Source organism: Rousettus aegyptiacus, unplaced genomic scaffold (assembly GCF_014176215.1).
Source record: "Rousettus aegyptiacus isolate mRouAeg1 unplaced genomic scaffold, mRouAeg1.p scaffold_m13_p_4, whole genome shotgun sequence".
Taxonomy (NCBI): domain Eukaryota; kingdom Metazoa; phylum Chordata; class Mammalia; order Chiroptera; family Pteropodidae; genus Rousettus; species Rousettus aegyptiacus.
In genome coordinates, this window is record NW_023416307.1 from 27,259,291 (window position 1) to 27,278,828 (window position 19,538).

Here is a 19,538-nt window from a genome sequence, read left to right on the forward strand (position 1 = left end):
AGAGGACATGGTATCCTCTGTCATTGAAATCTTCAAATATCTTAAAAGAAAGAAGGAATAGTGTTCTACTGGAAGTCTCTTAATATTTTGCACACGACTTCAAAGAGACAACTCCAAGGGAGATTATTAAAATTTTATCTTTCATGGTTATGTGAAAATGTTAATTCACTTACCAAAGAGAATATTATACACACATTTGGTTTAAAATCGAAATGCCACAGCAGATGTTAGCATTTGAGTTTTTCACGCATTACCTTCCGCGAAGATAGTAACTTCAAAATTAGCATATTACAGTGTCGTAAAACAAAGATAGCACATTTCAACTAAAGAAAACCAGGGAAATATCTTTAAGAACAGTGGGAAGGGAAGAGTCTTCTTGGACTAAAAATGTTTTGTGCCTGAGATTTTAGACTAAAGGCTCATTTCCAATGATGTGGTGAAAAATCATAGCTAAACCAAGTTTTGCTCCTCCTAAAACTCTTGTTTCTGGGAATCTTCTTTAAGGGAAAGTGTGTGTTTGTGTGTGTGTGTGTGTGTGTGTGTGTGTGTGTGTGTGTGTGTGTGTATAAATTGTAAATATAAAATTGCATACAGTTTCCTCAAAGGGGTCCTTGCAATAAAGATTCCTGAAGTTCAAATGATATAAACTTCAAGATAAATCTTTTTTTTTTTTTGGAAAATGTTATTTTCTAGGCTCTGTTCCCAAAGGCCTAACAGTATAATAAAAATTTGCATTAGAGATGAATATGTAATCTTTTATATCACCAGTGACTTCTAGACCACAGCACAGGGCTCTCTAGTTATTCCTAGAGGAGAAAGAAAGAGAAGAGAGAAAAGAAAAAAGAAAAAAAGAAATCATATATGCAAAATGAATTTGTTCACAGCCATTCTGTCAGGAAAACAGTATGACCGTGAAAACTTAACTTTGATGTAGAAAGAAAGAAGAAAAAAATACTCTGAAATATTAAGAAATGCTAAAAATGAAAAATGCCAAAAACTTGAGATTGATACAGGTATGCAAGATAGAAAAGATAGGTCTAAAAGATAGAAAAAAAAAATACCAAAAAATAAGTATTTAACATCTCATAAATTTAAGTTCTGCCACCTTCTTCTTTAGGTTAAGAGAATGACTGTTTCTGAAAAGTTTCTGCTGCATGAAAAATATTTATGTTTTCCTGATATGGGAATAAAAAATATTGGTAGAAATGTGAATGTGCTCTAGGTATTTAAAGAAGTTTTAGATTTTGATTTAGGCTGTTAAAGTAAAATTTCATTAGACAAAGTCAAAGGCAAGGAAGACTTTGTTTAAGACTACTGCAAAAGAGGAGAGAAATTGAACTCAACTCCACTGAAACAAAAACTGTGAAGGTTTTTCAGTGCTTAGCTGAGCTAGTGAAAAAGTACTAAAGAACACCGGGGAAGTGTTGACCAGTGGAATGTGTTGAGCACATTGAATTTGCAAATGTTTTTCTATATGTTAAGGCCATCTGTATTTGGTAATTGACTCTCATCAAAGGCTTCTACCTTCCCACAGAGTCTGGGAGATGAGGTACTAACTCTTTCAATGTTTAGTTTCAAAGCAACAGTTCCCAGGTCCTTGATAAATACATTCCCTTGATAAATACATTTGCAGTAAAACCACAAAAGAGGGATAGGTTTACATACATTTTAAGAGACAAAGAATTTTAAAGTAAATGCTCTAAGAAATGGGAGGTTAGAAGTCTACTGTCAGGAAGAAATCTGTCCAAAGTTCAGTCAAGCTGAGGGGAACATTAAGGCTACCTTGGTCAAGGCAATAACTTACATTTATATTCCAGATTGAATTAGCTATTTCAGTAATATTTCTCTAATGTTTTTTTTTTTTTTCTCCTCCTTGGTTAAAATTGAGAGTGACTGTCCTAGATAGATAATACTTGCACAGATAGATAGATGGTAGATAGGTAAGTAGATCATTCTCTTGGCATATTTATTTCAAGGATTTTTGAATTCTTAACATCATTAAATACATTTTTATAGTTTATTATCCAGAGACTTATTTGCTAAGTTTTTTTTTTTTTTCATTTTTCTCCCTGAATTGTTGAAGGAAATAAAAAAAAAAAAAAACAATTAAAAGGGAATGGAAGGTCTTACTTCAGAAAAACAAGATAATACAGTAATTTTCTCAAGGATATCTGTTAATTCTTCTGAGATGAAAAATAACTCTTAATACTCACCTATCTAGTTTATTAAATAATTAATCCTAACAACACCTCTTTATGAGCCTGGAAAGAATAATTGCTTGTATTTTTGAGAGATCACAAGATAATCAATGCTTTTGACATAAAAAAAATATGTTGAAAAATGGGAATTAAAATTCTGATTCCTTATCTTGAATATAAATTACTATTATCAACCATCATCAAGTGAGCAAATTCTCGGTTATCTCAAAACAGTGATCTACTGTCATAACTGCTATAGTGTAAACCATTATAAAATATTATATATGTTTTATTTACTACTTCTTATTCTTCAAACTGTCCCTAAAGCATAAGAATATGCTGAAAAGATAACTGTGTAGAGTAGAGGTTTTAGAAAAAAAATGAGCACCTAAAATTTATTCTACAGACTCAGTAATCTCTGTTATAGTTCCTTAAAAACAATTAGGTTTTCAATATCAATAACAAATACATTTCTTCCATAATATTTCAAGTTTTATGCTTGCAAGTATTAAAACAATATGAATACTCCTCTAGTTCTTTAAATTAACTGTTTGGAATGGGTTGTTCATTCCCAAACTTTACTTTGTATAGACACCAACTTTGTTGTAGATTATTGAGGAAAACTGATGCCTGGCTCCTATCCTCACCTTGAGATTTAATTAGGATGGGGTGTAGCATGGATATTGAGATTTATAGTAACTCCCCAGGTGATTCTAATATGTAACCACTAATCTAGGACCTGTAATTTCTTCTCCAGAGAAATCATTGTTCTTTAATCTATAAGGAAAGTCGGATTTTTTTCACCTTTTAGAATTACTATAAAGAGTTAAACTGGCCTAAGAATGGACAATGCCTGGAGAAAAAAAAACAGTCTTTTTTTGGTGAGATAAATTGGTTTTGTGTTTTGCATATATGGCTATTTGTTTTATCATTTCTCTTTAAAATCTCTATGCCACTTCTGCATATTCTCTAATGGTGAGATTTTAGACCAGGGACAAGACAGAGCAAAGTAAGCTAAACTAAAGAAAGCTGGGGCCAAACAGAGCAAGTCCCTTCTTTCCCTCCTTCCTTGTTTTTCTCCTTCCTTCTGTCCCTCCTTCCTTCCTTTTTTCTTACATCTCTCTCACTCATCTCTCTAGTTCTTTCTTTTATCTCTCTATACTTCTTTTTTTCCAGGAAAATTGAATTTTAGTTGTTGTTCACATTTGGATATAGTATTAGATTTGTGGTGTTACTATGTAAAGGCTTTATGTTTTCTACCTATTTGTAAACAGATGTGACTTCTCCATATTTTGGTTGACAATATTCCTCACTCTGTTACTAACTATACAATAGATCTATTATATCTTTTCAATTAATTTGTAAATAAAATGTTTTCTAATTACAGTAGCACCTGCCAATGGCATATCAAAATGACTACTGTATTTATCACAACTGGCCCTAATATAATATATATTATATATGTAAACATTATTTGATTTTTATATACTTATTCACAAATATATATTTGTAATTATAAAATATGTTTTGTCTTACATTAGTTTTTAATACAGATTTGATGACATCATAATACAGTCTTTTTTTTCTAATACTCCCAAATCCCTTTTTTTCCTTATCTTTTGGAACCATACAGTGATAATTTTCACTGTGAATCCTTATAATTAATATACTCCTGTCTGTATAAACGCATGAACATATGCATGTACTTGTGTGTGTATTCATGTTCCGCAATTATATGCAATATATATATAATTATATGCAATATATATATATATATATATTTGGTATATATTTGGCAGTCTGAAAGCTCAGCCAAAATTGTATTGGTAAGCAACACTATTGGTTTACATTTACAGTAAGTACATTTAGTCAAACAACTTGTATTTACTGTTTTTCTTACCATCCTAATTTTAAAACAAAGTCTTTATAAAGAGAATACTTTTGCTGAATTTAGTAAGGTTACAGCTGCAACTAGAAATTGAACTAACTGTTGAATTTGTCTTCCTTCTTCAGTAATGGTGGGAAGGTTCCATTTATTAGAGTATCTGCTAAAAATGTCACGGCTGTAATTATGTTAAGATTTATCTCTGGAGTTTAATTTCTGATTAATTACCTTACCTTTAAAAATTATACCCTTCATGTTGATAAGATTCAGTAGTCATTTTTTTTTGAAAACCAAAACTAGTTGTAATATTTATAAAGTATGTGATTTGTTACCTCAATCCTTATAAATATTACATGGACACCAAACCATAAAGCTAGTGTCCTAACACTAGTTGGACTAATTACACTTGTTCCATTGTAATGTTAGATATAATTGTCCCTCACATTTTCAAGAAGCACACCTCAAAAATATACCAGAAGGTGATAGCTTCTGCAGCGTTGTGTATTTATGCTAATATAATATCTCCACACACTGTAAAAAGGGTTTTATACCATTTTTTCCTTTTAATATTTATATACTGTTAATATGTCAAATAATCAAATTCTTTCATCTGTGAGCCTGCGGACATGTAAATCGCCAAGAGGTCAGAGATGCTGATTTCTATCACTTTATGAACAATTTTCTCTTTTGGTTTAGGATCTCTGAATTAGAATCCTGCATTTAAACTGTCCTTTAAATGGCAATCATAGTAAGGAAAACTTATATAGGCTCTTTTATACAAGTGTGATTTTAAAAAGCCTTAACCTAACTTTTTGCAAAGGTACTGGACCAGGGAATATAGAGGGGTTTATGTGCAGGCTAACACTTCTTATAACACTTGGGTAAAAGCTTCAGAGTAAGTCAAGGGGTGTCTAGATAAAATTCTAGAAGAAACCAATTAGTTGTCCAAGGTGGGGCAAAGTGGTCCATGGGATCTTTTCATATGCCTGGAACTTGCCATATGAGGCAGCTTAAAGGTATTCTACAAACATTAGCTTCATTTTTCTAATTATTGCCATTATCAAGGGTACTTTTAAAGGGTCTCTAATGCTTTTGAACAGGCATCATCCTAATATTTCATATATTAGGGGATTCTGCATCAAAAGGAGTATTAAGTGAGTCTAAAACAAAAAATGGAATTTGGACAAATGGCACCCGAAATCAAGATGATGGTGTAGAACGAAAAGCCTGGTAATTAACCTATCACGTGTTCTTCTTCATCTTGGGATGAAGGAAGAACTGTAAAGCAAAAATGTTCATTTACAGCAGCACTAAGTATTATCAAAACCAACTTGGCTTGTATAACAACTCTCTCTAACCAGCTGAAGCTGATAAAGTATCATGAACTTTGAGGGTGGCAGACTCATATTGGATCTCATTTACGACAAATAAACAATGGGATATGCAGTAACCAACAGTGTACAAACCTATAGACTTACTTTGTCCTATCCTAAGGCCTAGTTTTCAATGCTTAATTAGCATAATCAATACTGCCCTTTTCTGAAACTTCTCTCTTTTCGTGAACTATTCAGTGAATTTACTCACTAGGTGTATTCCTTTGTCATGCAAGTTAGTAAATGCAGCTTCATAATTTTTTAAATTATAAGAATAATGTCAGTTGTCTGTTGAAGGTATAAACATTTCTCTCTTGGAATTGAATGATTTCCTATGAAAATCCTGATATTTATGAGTCCAGCCAGGATTCTTCTATCCTATGTTACATGACTTCTGACTGGAGTTTTCATCCACATTTTTTTATTTTTGAGTTATAGGAAAAGTATTCACATATATATGCTTGAGGAGAGTCAGGGAGTGGGGAGTTGAGAAAGGGCAAGAGTTGAAAGAATATACAATCCGAGGAATCTAAGCATACATATTTTAAAAAATATAAGACAGAAGTAATTATTTTATTTTACGTTTTGTCTCTTGATAGCAACATTTTATTTCTATACAAGCAATCAGCTTCTTATTTTGAGTCTCTCTCATGTTATATAAAAAGTAAAAGGGCCAATTATTTTCTGTTTGTTTTTATAACTCATATTGACATTAAATTTATAAATTAGAGGAAAAAGTATTGCAAATTATAGATAGTATCCAGTGGTTCAAGTTCTAATTAATTTTAAAAGATACCTTTTTATAAGTGGTAATGAAAATAAATATGCAACTAACAGCAGAATACGGACACTTTTTGGGGAAAAAAATATTAAAGTCGTTTGATAAAGAGAAAGTTTGAAGCTGCAAATCATTGTAATATGCACATAATTGCCAAACTTTATATTGTAAAATATAATTAAACATGTTCTAGCCATTTGGGTTTTGAAATGCTAGGTGTAATGCTAAGTGAAAGATGTGAAAAATCGATATTATCCTTCTGGCATTTTTGTTCAGCTATATAATAGCTTTCTTACTAGGTGTGTAAGAGAGCTACTGATATTTTTGCCTTGATCTATAGGAAAATGAACATTCTATAAAGGGTAAATCTATTAATTAGAGACCTGCACAACTTTCTTTTTTGCTAGTGTATTCGTTAAATTGATTTTTCCAGTCCATCATGTAATTGTTCCAGCGATGGAATCCTGTTTTCCATTCTTGTTCTGCTTCATCAATATTTCCTGTAAAACATGGAATAAATTGAATTAATATAAATTTTAATCTCTGTTTATGTTTAAAAAAGAATTTTTATTACAGATGCCATTTTTTCAAGTACACTGCACAGAAACTTTTTATTCGTTATTATTTGTCAGCTTTTCTCATAACCTGAAAAGCTTTTAATAAAATTTTTATACAGTATATGAAAATGCAACTAATACATATGCATAAAATGTATATAAAATACAAAATGTGTAAAACATAAAATGCAAAGATAAGTGCATATATTTTGTGTGAAATTATATTATATTACATATATTTGTTTTTGTTTCTAAGAAGATATATAGATACTATTCTATTTTCTTGACTCCTCATTCATTACAAACTTCTCATTTAATGAATCTCACTTACATATATCGTTATATAGCAGAGTATCATTTCTAAAGAAAATGTTCATATCTCAATATTTTGCTTAGAGATAACTCGACAATTGGCATTCTATATAGATTTTACACTCATCCTATTAAAATATATCTTAATTCCAAACAATGCATAGTCATTGAAAACAATTTATTGAAACTCCTATAGGAAAGCAGTTTATGAATGGCTTTGCAAATTAGAAAGACAACTACAATAGTCTCTGCTTTTTAGTAGTTTGTAAAGTGTATATAAGTATCAAGGCAGAAAGGTGTTTATGCCAGAAATAATGAGGCAATAAACCAAAAATGGTTTATCTACTACAAGAGTCTTGAAGTTTTGACTCATTTGAAAAGGTATTACATTAACGAATAAAGTTTGTGAATAGAAACTCTTAAATTATAAACTTGCAAGATCATATATATATATGTTTCTAATATAAATAGATATGATGAGTTTAGAAGATGGTTTAAATTATTTAAATTTATAAGTAATTTGTACCTTGGTAGTTCTCTTACTCTTTAAACTTTTAAGATTATGAATTATCATGATTGTATTAAAAACACAATTTTAAGTTATTTCTACTGTCCTAAAAATAAGAACTTATAATTTTTTAAACATACACTTTTAGTCAGGAATTTTGAAATTAATTATAACTTTATAAGTTGGTAATTTAGAAAAGACAGTTCATATGATCTCATATGGTATAAATAGAAGAAAAAGCTTCTTCCTTTCATTCATACTATTACCAATGGAGCACATTCAGTGATTCATTTTTAGTTTATATAAAATCAAAATATTGAAAATATATGTATAGCTATTAAAATGTTCCCTGTAATTTAAAATAAGTTTAGGTTTGAAATATTCATAATGCCTGGACATTGAATAAATATTTGAGAATTTATACAAAAATGTCCTTTTTTTAAGTAAACATGGCTTTTAAATGTTCAATGACTATAGTTTCTTTGTGGGTGATAGAACTTTTCTGAAGAGTCAAAAAACATTAGCTGTGGAAGAAAGATATTAAATATCATACCAAATGATCACTTTTATGTTGTTTTTTAATGATAAAACTGTTTAAAATGTTACATGAAATAAGAACTCTAAAGTTCAGAAAGAACACAATTTTGATAGAATCAATAAATGCTTGGTAATTTAGCATTTAGATCATGAATTTTAATACTTAGAGAATATGTTCTGGATCCAATTTTCTTTTCTTGTTGATGGAATAATTGCAAATCCATTAATTTATACATATGCAATTCTTTTTCCTTATGTGTCATAATCAAACATCTATATGATTTAGTGTGCAAGTACTCTATAAACCTGCCTACATTTTTCATTTGGAAGTACTGATTGAGACAATAAAATATAAAACATTTAATTATTTTCTAACGGAATCTAGAGGAATTGAATATATCATAATAAAACAATAATAAAAAGTTTGATCCCCATGACATAAATCAAAACCAAAATCAAAAGCTTTCTCCTCCCCATCCTTCTCCTTTTTCTCCCAAACTGGAATGCTATTTAAGTGTCTGTAGATTTACCATCTGTGAGATGTAGAAGTATTTGTTTTTCAGTTAACAAAATACTGCAATGTGAGATAAAGAAAAGAACATCGGGTATAGGCTTGAAATGACATGGATTGAAATTCCAATTTGACCACTGCCTATATTAGTGATAGAAAAATATTCATAATTTCTCAAATTAATTTTTAAAAATAGTTTTCCAACTATAAGTGGAGTTGGTAGTCCCTATTTTGCAGTGTTCTTGTAAAGGATAGATGAAATGGTATTTACATTATGAAATGAAGTTCTGTGCACCTATTGGGAGCTCCAGTAATGAATTTACTGCCCTCGTCACAACAACTTTATTCCTAACTTTGCTCTTTATTGAATCCATGTAAGGCTAGATCAAAACCAGTAGTTCACAACCATAGTAACATTATTTTTCAGGATTTTTGTAATCTGTGTTTTATTCACATTGCAATCTCATTTGGAAAAAGAAAAAAAAAGTCAGTCTTTATTCTCTACAGAAAGAATTATAATAATAAAGCTACATTTTGCTTTGTCAATTAAAAAAGAGTGAGCGATATTTCACTAGCACTGAGTCCATTTCAAGTCTGAGAAGTTAGGAGAGAACACAGGAAGAAGAATCAACTCAAAATCGTTAATGGAAGTCAAGTTGAAAGAAGAGATTAAGTTGATTTTGAATTCTGCTGAATATTATAATAAAACTCCCACCATATTTCATGTATTTTAAGAGTTCACTGAAAATCTCTTCTGTCCTTCTTATTACTTGCTTATTTCTATGTTCGTCAAGCAACTAAAATTACCAAAGAATGCATAATTTTTATGCAGTAGATCATATTTACTAGTTGTCCTGTTACAATTTTGAATGTGCATTTGTTAATAGACCAAACTGCTATAAACTCAGGATAGGCTTTGTGAAGATTTCATGTACTTTTAAAGTGAAACAAAAAGATAATTTAATTTAATTATTAAGTTACCCAAAGCCTTTTGTTTTGTTTTGTTTCACTTTTAACGAAGGATAGAAAATTCAAAAATATGAAAATAGCAAAACAGTTTGATTTTTTTTTTCCAAACAGACTTTCCACAATCATTTTTGGTTTCCAGTCTTGCTAACTGATTAGCAAATAGTGGTGAATAGTTTTTCAAGATGATCAATCCAAGTGGTATCTCAGCTCTTAAATTTATATTTGATCCTTTTTAGTTTGGGCAAGTAACAATGTTTCATGATTTATTCAAAGGCCAAAAGAGAAAGTACTGTATCTAATGTTTGTTTTTATTGGGAAGATGTGAAGGTCAGAGATTTTTTTTTTTCCTTTAAATAAATTTATTTCCTTTAAATAAATTTTTCACTTTTAGTGAAAAATATTGATATCTTATTGACATTGAATGAGTCATTTCTCTGTTTAATTTTTTTTCTTTTACAAATGATTCTGAGATAGAGTACCCTACATTCTTAGTGAAAACTCTAAATTTGATAACATTAGAAACAAATGTACATTTTAATTCTTGCAGGTGTGTACAATCACACAGCATAAGCATGTACTAAAGTAGAGTTGAAAGTTAAGTGGTAGAATTCATGTGTTTAAACTAGTCTTAATGATCATTTTATTTGAGAATATTGCTCAAATGTAAACTACTACTCAAGTGGTACTTATAAAGCATATTGAGCTTCCATCTTGAGTGAAATCAGTATTATATATCTCCTTTGAAGAAATACACCCTTTAGTTATTCTTTGAAATTTTCTTTTACTTGTAGAGCTGCATTTTAAAAAAATGATATTTTCATAAAAACTTCTGCCCAGGTCATCTGAATAACCTCAATTTTCAAAACATTAAAAATCAAAATGTTTGAAGTTTTGCAACTTCAAAAATATAAGACATGGCAAGAAAAATGTGCTCTTAACCTTTTTAAACCCTGCTATTATTTATTATTTATAGAACCTAAGAATATGTAATTTTAAATTGGTTTTGTTTCGATGTAATTTTTATTATTAATAAATATATTGTTGATGTTATAAAATCATATGCATTTACTCTAGAATTTATAAAATGTTTACTGTAACTTTTTAGAGGATTTATCTGAAAAAAATAGTGCTAAAATCTTAAATTATGTTTTCAAGGCACATGAAACTATCCCAGAGCATGGTACTAATCCAGGGCAGATGTGATATTTCCATCCAGTGTTGCTCAAACTAGAAAGTTGGTCAGCACTGGAGAAGATGAAACAGTAGCCAGCCTAAAATTTTGGAGTTTGTTTATTATGCCTGCTTTATGGCAGTTGAGTATTTATAAATAGAGATTATGAAATGTATCTTCAACAATTATTGATATTCAAATTTTATTTTACCAACAAATAAATTATAATAGACCATATGTACCTGAACCAGAACGATTTCGTTTAGTTTCTAGTAAATTAGTCATTTACAATCCCCTCAACCTTTTTTTTTTTAAATTTTTCCTCAAATTATGACCCTCTCATTTAAAATTATTTAAAGTAACAATTCAGAGTGTATAGTTTGTGGTATGTTAAATGGAATCTCTTCTGGTCTCTTGGCAGAGTAAACGGGTTACCTCATTGTTATTCACACCCAGAGGACACAAGGGCAGCACTGTAGCTCTGCCAAGGAATGCAGAAGCCCATCTCTGGATATACATTATGTCACAGAACATTTAGTAATACACAAAGCACTGGTATATTAGAAAAAATTCCCAAACAGATGGAGTACATAATTATAATTTTGGTGAGTAATGTCTGATAATCAAAAAGGCATATTAAACAATCAAAGACAGCTCTGGATGTTCATATTTGTCTGAAACTAATCTCTTCTTTCTCTAAAAAAGAAACTCAAAACATCTACTATATTTGGATACCTCATATATAGTCTGAAAATTATGGTGTTACAGTGAAAAAAAAATGGTAGATTGTAAAGGAACTGGACTATATGTCTGATAGTTGAAAGTCAATTGCATTTATTTGAACAATTAAGGTCGAGAATAGACCAGAAGAGCCACATGGGTTATAAACAGCTGGATATTTTAAAACCAGACATTGAATTGGATATGTATTTAATTTTCTCACAAAAGATATGATCACTCAAGTTGATTGTTTAAGTTGATTTTAATAATTTCTTACTAATGTATTTTGAAATAATATAACTCGAATCAATTTTCTTAGTATTTCTTTACATGTCTAGGTAATCACTTCCTGAAGATTTAGTTAACTAAATTACTATTTGTTTATTATGTTATGTAATACATATTCTTAGATGAATACTTCCAAGTTTGGAATATTTAGAAATATTTGGATTGTGTTTTTAAACATGTAAATTTTAGTTTTTTCTCCCTTTAGAAACCAAAGGTTATATTTATCAATAAATTCTTTTTATCTTTTTTTGAGTAAAATTATATTTATGACAATATTACATTTGTTTTATTTTTTGTTTTATAAATTATTGATTTTCTATGTTTATTTAATCATTATTCATTAGTTAATTCCATAAAGATTGTCTGAATAGCAAGTAGTGCCCTATTTTAGTTACACTAATAAGTTTTATACTCTTCTAAGGGAAAATTTCTACTTTGATTTTCTTTATTTAACTACTAAAGTGCTGCTTCTATCCAAACTTGATGGAAGAAAGTTCTTAATATAATGTATCCAATGGAAACAAGTAATTGTAAAGTCACCGATTCATATCGTAACCGCGCCTTGTGTGCTCTACCTTTCCCCTTTTTACATAATCCACAATCAATTATTTAACCAAATACTAAAAAAACACACCTGTCATTTCCAAGACTTTAGGAAAAAATAGTGTCCAAAATCGGCATTGTTGAGCCCGTAGCTTAGTATATATTTTTGGTGACTCTGTATTCAAGGTTAAATATTTTTGTTCAGTGCTCTTAAAGACAGGCCATCTCATACTGCTATTCTGGGTCCCATTTGGATTTCTAAAAAATTAAAGAAAGACATTATAATTCTACTGAAATCATTGTTAGATAAAAAAATAATATTATTCTCAACAACCAACAAAAGCTTTTTAAAAAGTCAGAAAAAAATTGTAAATTTGTTTTGATGATGTTGAATATAAATGAGTTGAAAGTTTTTAGTACCTTGAAGCAATATGTGAGTTAAAATTGTAGAAAGCAAAATTCAAAGAACTTTTTTACATGCATTTCTGCTTAATATACAGGGAGAAAAAATTTTTCTATTTTTATAGTGCTAAAGTTTTCTTTTTTAAACATTCTCAAAAGAGCAGTGTTAACTTCTTTTTCACCTTTTTCTCTTATGCCAGGCCCAGTCTTTTCACAATGAACATTAATACCATCTGCTCAATGTCTCTTGCATCTATTTTATTCTATTTGTTCTTATTCTTAGTGTCTTTTTCTTATATACTTCCTTATTATGCAATAACCTTGTTACTTTAGGAAGCTGCCTTCAGTCTCACTTTCAAGTTAATCTTACAGTCTTATAGATCAGTTCATTGCTTAAAATCCTTTCATTAATTTCCCAGTAGGTTCAGATAAAGGTTAATAAACATGATGACACCCATACTTCCAAGCTTATTTTCAGATAGTCTCTTCATGAGTCAAACAGAAATTAGAGATAGTTCCTTAATCATTTCCTCCTTTACTTCATTTCTTTGCCTTTGCCCCAGCAATTATCTCTGCTTGAAATCTCTTTATTCCTTAAAACATCCTGTGCCTAAGTCAATTCAGAACCTTCATACTCTCTTTTTATGTTGATATTTCTTATATCTTTCATTGTAATTTTTTAATCAATAACACATGACTATGTTTTTAGAAATGTACAGTTTTGGGTTTGTTTACACCTTCATAGCACTCAATAATATATTATTACCTAGGTCATAAAAACAGATACTTGAAGAGTGAACATTTTGAAAGTGGCTGTAAGTAGTCACTAAAGATTCTATAGATTTTGCTCTAATATATTTTTAAGCTATAATTATGAGTCAGATATTGCTTTAGACTCTAGAAATACGAATAAATATGGGAAACATAGCTTCCTTAGGAAATTTACAAACAAGAATATCCATGAAATCAAAACAAAACAACAACAACAACAACAACAACAAAACAATATATGGCAGCCTAAACCAAGCGTAAACAAAGAAACACAAACCATCAGAAGAGGGAGCAATCATTTCATGTCTGAAAGGAAATTACCTGAAGAAATGAGATTCTACCTGAATTAAGAAGAGAAAACAAGGAACTGAACCAGAAAGAAAAGTTGGGAAAGCTAAAGAGAAGAAACAGAATTAACATAGACACAAATAATAAGTGTTCATCTTAGATTAAAACAATAAAAAATGAGTTTTCTTGGATTCTAGAATAGAGGAGATCATATAAGTGTTATAGCATTAGGATATAAATGTTATCACATTAAGAACTGACAGCCAGAAAAAAAGTGATTTAGACTTTAACTTGTAGGCCTTTACTATTCTTGAGGAATTTTTGACTAAATGGCTTACTATGAATATAATATTTTAGAATTATTGACCTGGGAGTGGTTTCTAGAATAATTAAGAAACCTATAAAATCATCACAGGTATTTTCATCATAAAGAGAAGACTAAAGTGATAAGGATTAGTAAATCATGCCTTTCTCTAGGATTCATTTTACCTTAAGCAAAATCATATAAGAAAAATTCTAGTCGAACTTTCCTGAAAGCTCAGAACACAGAATTCTCCATCATTCAATATCTTCTGTAGATGTTTTAATAGACAGAAAGTTGGGAGTAATGATAGCAGATTATATGTAATCTGCTAAAAACCTCTGAACCCAATAGATTTTGGGAAGAGAAGCAAGCATTCATACAGCATGATTATCTAGAGATATATTTTGCCATCAAGAACTTGTATCAAATAAACACCATAAATTCATATTTTATCACAGAAGTGGACATATTCAACCATGAATTTAGGAGCTTTAGTGATAAAGAGCTACTTGATGGACTAGTTGATTTTATGTAGGAATTGGATGATTTAATAAGAATTATTAATAACCAGAGTTATTCAAGCTAAACCCATATCATAATAGGATTGAAACGTCCTGCTTTAGGGTATTATTTGAGAGAAGTCATGAAGAAAATTTCTCCAGATCACAGATGGCACACTTGTCTAGGTGAATTATGGAGTCTTTTTTTTTTTTTCTTTAAAGCTTTAGAAACTAACAAGTACAGCTGCTGGAGGCTGGATATTAAACCAAGAAAACCATTGGTCTGATTCGGTACAGCAATTCTTATGTTCCTAAATTGCCCACTTTCCTTCTAATTCCACTCTAATTAACTTATGGCACCATTTTAACTGCTCATTCATTTCAGGCTTCTGCAAATGGTGACTTAAACAGAGCTGACTGGTACTTGAGTTCAAGAGTGAAGCACTAATGGCACTGCCAGTGTTCATTTAACAAACTTTGTCCGATGAAATAACTCATGACATTCCAAGTTACAATTCAGAGATAATAAAATTCCTTTGCCTATGGAAGCAGATACAGTTTTCAAAAAGTGATTGTAAGAGTTATTGAAGTGATAAAGCATTTTACTCTACAATTTGAAGAAGTCTCCAAAGATTTTAAACTTAGCGATAGAATCCTCTTCCAATCTGTGTCCATTAAAAACTTTGTGAAATGCAACATTTTTCCAGATACACAATTTTGGAACATTATATAATTTAATCTCAAAATTATAAGATACATTTAGAAATCTTGACTTTGCTATTTTTCAAAAATATTTCTTTTCCTGTCCCAAAATAAAGACTTCGAAGTGATACTATCTAAAATCCAGGAAATATAGGAAGTTCTGCTTTATTTTTATTATGAGACTCTTTTTCTACTTTGTGGTATACAAAAGTGGTCTCGAGATCTTCCATTACCCTTTTGTTCTTCTGTAGGTTTGAAAGTTTTAAGACAGCTATTTAACCAAAAAAGGTAAATTACTTTTCTAATATTCGTGTTTCATGAAACTGCTTGCCATTGATATTTAAGCCCAGATTTTATAAACAGATATTTTAAATAACATTAATTGACTCAAGTTGCCTGATATTAAGAAGTAGTATGCATTTAGCTTCATGCATCAAGCTTCCTCGGGGTTATAAATCCCAATATTGCCTACCAAGCTTAACACTGAAATCATGATTTATTTTTTTACTAAAAATTCAAAGACAGCGATGACTAAGTAAGCTATACAGTGATTTTAAAGTAAATATATTTGTTTTCTTTACAACTTTGTGAAATGAAGCCATGATTAGTAGTTGTAAATTAAAAGGCCATTTGAAATATTTCACTGTCATAAAGGGTTAAAAGGGTAACAGTTTATATTGGATAATTTTTTAACTATACAAATATTCATAGATTCATAGTTCATATCATTTCACACTTAAATTGCATTTCAGCTTAAACAATAGAGGGACTATAAGAGAAACTGAATTTAGAAAAAAATCATTCATTTATTCATTTATTTGACAAATATTATTGAATGCATACTATGTCAGACTTAAATCACAGAAGATTCAAGAAAGACAAAATAGGCAGAAATTCCTGCCTCTTACTGTTGTCATTATTTGAGGAAGATAGTTAAAGACACAAATAAGAAAAAGATATCTTAGAGTAATAACTTCTAGAGATAATAAAATGGAGAGTAGGGATAGTAGAAAATGACCAGTAAGTATATGTGGGGAGGAGCAGTGGTGAGGATGTGTGTAATAATGAATTTAATTGGCTTTTGTCCACAGTTTCTGTGAGGTAACATCTAAATCTTGAAAATTTCCCATCATAACTGATTGTTTAAGCTAACAAGGTGACTAATGATGGGCACCTGATGGCTTTTGTTAATGACATGATCCAGAGTGAGGCTTCTCATGCTGATAATTTTAGGGAAGGAACTGACTATGGCTGAAATACCGACCATATGATTAAAGGGTTGAAACTTTGAGCCACATGATGTCAACCTGACTTCCAGGAAGGGGAGAGGGCTGAAGATTGAGTTCAACCACATTGCTAATAATTTAGTTACTCATGCATATATATCACGTAAAACTCTGGACCTCAAGCTCTGGTGAATTTCCTGGGTTGGCAATATTCTATGTGCATATCACCACAATTAATGACATTGAGGTTCTGCTTCTCTGAAGATACAGAAGCTTTGCCTTTGGAAACCTGCCAGTACCAGATTGTATTCTATGTATCTCTTCTTCGACTGGATATAATGTATATTTTTTGTTATATTAAAACTTTAGTTGTAATTATAACACTTTCCTGAATTCTTAATAACTGCTAGTTATTAAGGTGAATTATCAAATCTGAGGAGTCCACAGGGACCCCAAATATCTAGCTCTGAAGCGAGGGTGGTCTTAGGGTCCCTGAACTTACAACGTGTCAGAAATCTTGGGCTGACTTGGAAATCTGAAGGACTGCAACCTTAACCTTGGCTTTGGCTAACTCTGGGTAGGAAAACTGCAATACTTGATGGAAAAGGGACTTTTAAGTGAAGACGTGAAAGAGGAGAGGAGTCATGCAGGTTTTTGGAGGAAGAGCCTTACAACAGGAGGAATAGAAAGCAAAGGCCATGAGACAGATGGGCGTCTGGAGTTTTCCAGGAAAAGCAAATAGGAAAGTGTGGCTAGAGTATAGCCAGCCAGGGAGGAAGTAGTCTGAGGTGAAATTAAAGAGGTGACAGGAGGGCCACATTATTTCGTGACCTGCAGATCCTTGTAAGCTTTTTATATCTACTCCCAGTGAGAGAAGTAATTAAAAGGTTTGCACAAAAAAAGGACAAGATATCATGTATTCTTCTTTCCTTTCTTCCTCTCTCTCCCTCTTTCTCTCTGTTTGGAGGAAAAGATCAAGAATTCAGTTCTTCACATGTTAAATTTGAGCTGCAAATAGAGACGGTAAGTAAGAAATTGGAATTTAATGGTTAATCTTTATTTACTGAAGGAATCTAAAAGTTTCCACCACATAGAATATCATATTTCCATGGCAATCATTTCCCTAATTAAAAAGAAAAAAAATCGGTATTCAGAGCTAAATAATGTCAGATTCTGTTTCAAACAGGTTTTTTTACTGTGGCTGTAAGACACTTTGTGACAGTTTTGACATGTGCATTACCTGTAAACTCTTTTTTTTTTATCATGATATTTTAACATTTAAATAAAACTGATAACATAGCATATAACCAGCGCCTAAAGGATCCACATTTAAAAAGTGAGAATTAGGACTTTTTAAAAAAATTTAGGGACTGATTGAGCAAAACTGAGCAAAAAGAAAATAAAAAAGAGACGCTGAGTTAATATCACTATTAGAAATAGTAGCAACAAATGAAAATTTTCACAAGTTGCTTTATTTATTTTGACATATTTATATAAAGGATAGGCAAAGTGATTTTCATATAGTAAACACATATACTCTTCAGATTTAACTGTAAAATGATGAACATGAGCACACAACATAATCTGAAGGACTGCAACCTTAACCTTGGCTTTGGCTAACTCTGGGTAGGAAAACTGCAATACTTGATGGAAAAGGGACTTTTTCCATCAAAAAGTACATGGAGACAGGTGAAATGGTGCCACTAATATACAGCAAAGAATAAATAAAATCATGTTTTTTCTAAGATCATAGTCTCTGCTTCATTTTGCATACAGAAGACTCCTTAGGATCTATGTAGGCATTAAAGAGTAGTTTTTGAGTCCTTCTAGAAGAATTTTCTTTGTCTGCAATATATTTATAAATTTGACCAAGTTCCATTACTGATTTGTTTTATTAACTGTCCTAAAATCTGTAATTTTAAAAACTGACCTGAAGAAAGCTTTCTTCAATTTAATTAATTGATTAATTATAATATTTATTCTTAATTGTATAACCAACCAAAATGAGTTTAACACTCACTTAATTCTACTAAAGTAACTTAGTGTTAGTTCATGAATGCATTTCCAGTATTTCAATCATATTGGCTCTATTTTAATCTACAAAGCTAATTCTGAGTCGATTGATTAGTTTATAAAATTTATACTAAACTTCATGATTTCCAACAAACTTTCAAGATGAATATTTTTAAATGAATGGAATAGTTTAAATAATTTTATTTGCAAATATACACACAAATATGCCCATTTTTGTGACTCATATATTGCATATATACACATATGTGCATATATATGTGTGAATACATATATATATTCTGTAACTTGAATATTAAGGATACCAGAAATATTTTAGCAAATATCATTTGCATAAAAATTTAATTTATATCATAACATACTATTGCAACTCACTATAAGGGTGCCAAATTATATAAATAATGAGCTTCATAGCCAATCACATCTTACTTATTTTTGCAACTATCATAAGCCCAAGCAGAATGTATATGCTCAATAAATGCTTGTTGACATGAGGACTAAATAAACAGGCTTTAGATCTTAAGATATGTTTTGTATAAATTCAGTATCATTTGTCAAATATTAATTTTCACAGTATTAGAAGAGAGAAATTCACTTTATTATAATGAGTTAAGATAAAAAATGTAAGTATTACACTTTTAAGATTGCAAACTTGAAAACTCACACTGCCTCTTCAAGTACCTAAAGAAATAATACTGTGTTTGACTTCAAAGTTCTACATCAGCTAATAAGAAGTAATGATATGCATGTTTCTCTTAAGTCTGTTCACAAATTGAAACTCAACTCTTTACAAGGCTCATTTATGTCTGTCTAGACTCACTATTGTTGTTAAGAAGGTTTTTTGACTATATTGTTTTTCCTCTGGATGTAATAAGGGCAAATATATTAGTTACTTAAACAATGTGGAGTGTATAATAATGCAGTCGTGCATAGAGAATTTTTATAAGTGGAGTATTTGCAATTT

The 19,538-nt window shown here is 30.3% G+C and overlaps 1 protein-coding gene across 1 annotated transcript in view; it reads right to left on the minus strand.

Moving 5' to 3' along the window:
• Window positions 1–6,312: 6,312 nt before the first annotated feature.
• The window catches only part of BCHE (butyrylcholinesterase), a 50,111-nt gene continuing 36,885 nt past the window's right edge, over window positions 6,313–19,538 (minus strand). The window contains exons 3-4 of the mRNA XM_016142835.2: window positions 12,442–12,608; window positions 6,313–6,734 (exon numbers count right to left, since the gene is read on the minus strand). Coding sequence (XP_015998321.2) covers window positions 6,610–6,734; window positions 12,442–12,608 — 292 coding nt within the window. The 3' untranslated portion in view covers window positions 6,313–6,609. The remainder of the gene's footprint in view (window positions 6,735–12,441; window positions 12,609–19,538) is intronic.